This window comes from Hippocampus comes, unplaced genomic scaffold, assembly GCF_001891065.2.
Source record: "Hippocampus comes isolate QL1 unplaced genomic scaffold, H_comes_QL1_v1.1 scaffold194, whole genome shotgun sequence".
NCBI classification, from domain to species: Eukaryota; Metazoa; Chordata; class Actinopteri; order Syngnathiformes; family Syngnathidae; genus Hippocampus; species Hippocampus comes.
The window spans coordinates 1,035,716-1,038,811 of NW_017805828.1; the positions used below are offsets into that span (position 1 = coordinate 1,035,716).

General features: G+C 35.7%; 1 protein-coding gene across 1 annotated transcript in view; it reads right to left on the reverse strand.

The window, feature by feature from the left end:
- tenm4 (teneurin transmembrane protein 4) overlaps positions 1-3,096 on the reverse strand; it is a 164,929-nt gene that overhangs the window by 35,198 nt on the left and 126,635 nt on the right. The window contains exons 23-24 of the mRNA XM_019887308.1: positions 2,515-2,537; positions 12-166 (exon numbers count right to left, since the gene is read on the reverse strand). Coding sequence (XP_019742867.1) covers positions 12-166; positions 2,515-2,537 — 178 coding nt within the window. The remainder of the gene's footprint in view (positions 1-11; positions 167-2,514; positions 2,538-3,096) is intronic.

The following is a 3,096-nucleotide window of genomic DNA, read 5'->3' on the forward strand; positions in this document are numbered from 1 at the left end:
CGGCGCTATACCTGAGCGATGTCCATGACGGAGTCGCAGCTGAGGGGTCGCGCGGAGGTGAGGTCGTTGAAACCCAGGAGGGTGGAGATGATGCCGTTCTGGTCCACCCGGCGAATCATGGTGCCGTCCACAAAGAAGACGATGCCGTACTTATCCACCGTGATGCCTTCAAAAAAAAAAAATGTCATCAGCAGAGAACACAATAACCTTGATGTGTTGCATTACAATTTCTGATGGAAAGAGCAGACCTCCGCCAAGACCTGATTATCTCGTGCATTATTATTATTATTATTATTATTAATTTCATAAATCAATCATACACAATGCAATTTGATTGATTGATATAGTGCTTTTCACAACTGCTGCAGCTGTAACAAATCGGTGCATTTAAATGTCATGATCATTTTGTTGTGACATTTCAATTTTTTTTTTTATTACTTTTTGAGTTCCTGGGTTCTGTCAAATATGCTATGATTTTTATATTATTATTATTATTATTATATTACAAATGGCCGTCTAAATTTGTCATCCAATTTTAGCTCGGGGGGGATGACGCCGGGGAGCACAAGGAAATAATTAAAATAATGAAATATGATAATAATTTACACCGATGATGCTAACATACAGTTGGTGAAAAAATACAAATACGACTGATGCGCCGTTTCACCGTCTGTTTTTCTTTTAAAATAGGCAAAAATCGGCCATTTTTTTTAAACACCTCTTAAGACAAAGATTTGACATTCCACCGCCCCCACCCAAAAAAAATTTGACAGATTGTTGCCAATTTTTGTCTCTATTGTAGTTTTCTTTTTTTTTTTTTTTTTTTAAATTCCTGACTTAATCGACCAAATAATCTGTTATTGGAACAAACAGTGGAATCGGCATCCACCTGACAAAAAAAAAAAATCCGTCATCATCATCATCATCATCATCGATATATCCCTAATTTCAACAATTTTTTTTCTCTTTTACCTGTCAGGCTTTATTTCTCCTGCAACTGTTTTTTTTTTTTTTTTTTTTGTAGCGCACTGATTATTATGCTCTTTTAGGTTTGCTTTTAATGAATGTATCGACATCTCTTCCTTCTTCTTCCCGTAACAGACGCTGAGAAATACGCAGCCGACGTTCGCGTCTACCTTTGATTTGCGTGCCTGATTTCTTCTGTGTAGTCACAGCCTGTCACAATATTTCAGCGTTGGCGACAAAATGTGTTGTTTTCAAAGAAAACCTTTGTGTGTGTGTGTGTGTGTGTGTGTGTGTGTGTGTGTGTGATTTAATTTTTTTTTTTTTAACACTTCTTCTCTGCCAGCAAGATTTCAGCACGTATGAATCACACTGTCACGCTGGCGGAGAACAAAAGGTGCGCAAGCGTGTGATCAAATGACTTAACGCCTCGTCCAAATATAGAGAACCGGGTGGGGTGGTGGTGGGGGGATGACGCCGGGGAGCACAAGGAAATAATCAAAATAGTGAAATATGATAATAATTTACACCAATGATGCTAACATACAGTTGGTGAAAAAAAAATACGACTGATGCGCCGTTTCACCGTCTGTTTTTGTAGGCTGCACACTAAAGAGGAAAAACGGGGGATGAATACAAATGCAGCATTTGATCATCCTCCAAATAATTGTTTCCATTTCATTTTTCAGGATTATTTGCGAAGTAGCTTCAGGATTTCTTTCTCTAAAGAAGATACTGGTGCACACTGTGATCTCATACAAAGGAGAATTGTTTTCAAAATGTAGTTAACGTTACAACTTAACACAAATTTGATTTAAAAATGAATTTAGCTTAGAAAATGTGTTTATTGATCAATTTAAGTTTGGCAATTCTTTTTGGGGTTACTTCATTGAAATATTAATTAATTAATTAGTGTCAAGTAACTTAAATGTATTATTATTTAAGAAATATTTTATGTATATTATTTATGCATTATATTTTATTTTACAATTTATATATGTTGATATCTTTAATTTAAATACGGCCATTTTTTGAGTGACGCTGTTCAAATGGCAATATGAAAAATAAGATGAAAATAAAGAATTTAAAACTTGGCTGACAGCACAACCTGCACAGCTCAACAGAAAAAAAAAAACATACAAACAAAATGATGTGGTTACACAAGTGTGCACACCCTTCTTAAAACTGGGGATGAGGCTGTGTTCGGAATCAACCAATCGCATTCAACCGGATCACGTTAAACGGGAGTCAGCACACGTGTCTGCGAGTAACCCGAAATAAGCTCCCCAGCTGTTCTAGTCGGCTTTTCCTGCCGATTTCAGCACGTATGAATCACACTGTCACGCTGGCGGAGAACAAAAGGTGCGCAAGCGTGTGATCAAATGACTTAACGCCTCGTCCAAATATAGAGAACCGGGTGGGGTGGTGGTGGGGGGATGACGCCGGGGAGCACAAGGAAATAATCAAAATAGTGAAATATGATAATAATTTACACCAATGATGCTAACATACAGTTGGTGAAAAAAAAATACGACTGATGCGCCGTTTCACCGTCTGTTTTTGTAGGCTGCACACTAAAGAGGAAAAACGGGGGATGAATACAAATGCAGCATTTGATCATCCTCCAAATAATTGTTTCCATTTCATTTTTCAGGATTATTTGCGAAGTAGCTTCAGGATTTCTTTCTCTAAAGAAGATACTGGTGCACACTGTGATCTCATACAAAGGAGAATTGTTTTCAAAATGTAGTTAACGTTACAACTTAATACAAATTTGATTTAAAAATGAATTTAGCTTAGAAAATGTGTTTATTGATCAATTTAAGTTTGGCAATTCTTTTTGGGGTTACTTCATTGAAATATTAATTAATTAATTAGTGTCAAGTAACTTAAATGTATTATTATTTAAGAAATATTTTATGTATATTATTTATGCATTATATTTTATTTTACAATTTATATATGTTGATATCTTTAATTTAAATACGGCCATTTTTTGAGTGACGCTGTTCAAATGGCAATATGAAAAATAAGATGAAAATAAAGAATTTAAAACTTGGCTGACAGCACAACCTGCACAGCTCAACAGAAAAAAAAAACATACAAACAAAATGATGTGGTTGCAAAAGTGCG